This window comes from Condylura cristata, unplaced genomic scaffold, assembly GCF_000260355.1.
Source record: "Condylura cristata isolate star-nosed mole 26May11 unplaced genomic scaffold, ConCri1.0 scaffold00013, whole genome shotgun sequence".
Classification (NCBI taxonomy): Eukaryota; Metazoa; Chordata; class Mammalia; order Eulipotyphla; family Talpidae; genus Condylura; species Condylura cristata.
Window position 1 is genome coordinate 651,892 of NW_004567114.1, and position 1,628 is coordinate 653,519.

Sequence of the window (1,628 nt, forward strand, 5' to 3'; positions counted from 1 at the left end):
CACCTGCTCCACGCCTCCGGGCCCCCACCTCTCCACCGCCTGCACACCCGCATTCCAGGAGCCTCTGGGACGGGAGAGCCAAGGTGACTGGGGACACAGGCCAGGCCTGGGGCGCCCGTGGAAGCCACCCCCAAGGCACAGCACCGCCCGGCCAGAAGCCCCATCCCACCCTCTTCGCGAGCCAGGTCCTGGATGCCAGGGGGCCCTGCAGCTGTCTGCCCCGGGGCTCCCCGGGGGTGCGTGGGACCATGTCTACGATGAGTGTGTCACCGGGCAGCCCAAGCAGGGGCCCCCGAGTCCTCAGTGCGCCCTGGCCAGGTGAGTGAATGAGAACGAGCAGGTGCACAGGCCTCAACGCGCCATGCCACACACCTGGTCCTTCTAGCCCAGCTGGGCCAGCCACACCTGCCCGCTCACCCCAGCCCCGCAGACGCAGACTGACGGTGCCCCGCCTCCTGGGCGCCAGCCAGCCCCTCCCCTTGCACTAATTCGACATGAGCCACCTCTGATCCGCTGGCACAGGGTCACCAAAACCCCAAGCAGGAACACCAGCCGCGGCGTGGGAGCGGCCGAGTCCCAGCCTCTGCACTCGCTGCCGCGGGCCTGGCCCGGCGTCTCTAGGGCTGTCCACAGCGGCGTGCCTTGTACTGACGAGGACCCCCTTCTCCAGAACCCCGGGCAGTGTGCCCGGGGGCTCTCTGCACTCGGGCACTTCCCAGCTGCGTGGGGCCGGGCAGCCCTCCCACGCCCACGGCTGCAACGGGCAGGCTCGGCGTGCCGCTGACCAAGTCTCCCTCGCGGTCACAGCGCGTCACAACGGAAGGGCGAGTCCAGGCGCTGCCCGCTGCCCGCCAGGGAGGCGAGCCCAGCCACCGCACCTTCTCCCTGATCTCCAGGGCGCGCTTGCACAGCGGCTCAGCCTCCTTGTACTTCCCTCTCTTGCCGTAGAGCACCGCGAGGTTGTTCAGCGTCGCCGCCACCTGCCAAAGCAGAGGGCGGAGTCAGCGGGGCCGGCGCGGGGCGCAGAGGGGCGCTTCAGCCTCAGGGACAGGCCACAGGGTCATACTGAGGCAGTCAACGTGGGCCAATCAAACGTGATCTTGATTTCTTTCAGCTATACTGAAAGCCACAGCCAACCACTAGATGTGTGCAGCGCGGACCGATTTCACGACTGGATTCTTCAGGAGAAAATTTATGGGAGAACATGCGGTTTGATTTGGGATCAAAAACACGGGCTGTGCCCGGGGCCTGGCCCGGCGCCGCGCCCTACCTGCGCCGTCCAGCGGGGCAGCGGCCTGAGCCCTCCCTGTGGAGGCCAACGGCAGAGGGGTCAGTGGAGGGCAGGGGCAGGGGCGCGGGGCGCGGGCGGCGGACACGCACCGCAGGGTGGTCTCTGCCCAGCGTCTTCTCGCGGATGGCCAAGGCGTCGTTGAGCAGGTTGGCCGCGTCTTTGTACTTGTTCTGGTCTCTAAACGAGAAACACACGTTCAGCGTTTCCTGGTGGCGTCGTCTTTTTAAAGTTTAATTCTAGAACTAAAGAAGTAAGTGTTAATTGCCAGCTACTGAAAAAACGAAGCACTGGGCTTTTCACTACAGGAAGCACGTCAGGCCTTCACAAGCATGGCCAC

The 1,628-nt window shown here is 65.7% G+C and overlaps 1 protein-coding gene across 1 annotated transcript in view; it reads right to left on the reverse strand.

Moving 5' to 3' along the window:
• The window catches only part of KLC1 (kinesin light chain 1), a 26,566-nt gene that overhangs the window by 14,806 nt on the left and 10,132 nt on the right, over positions 1-1,628 (reverse strand). Inside the window, exons 4-5 of the mRNA XM_012724363.1 lie at positions 1,381-1,510; positions 879-980 (exon numbers count right to left, since the gene is read on the reverse strand). Coding sequence (XP_012579817.1) covers positions 879-980; positions 1,381-1,510 — 232 coding nt within the window. The remainder of the gene's footprint in view (positions 1-878; positions 981-1,380; positions 1,511-1,628) is intronic.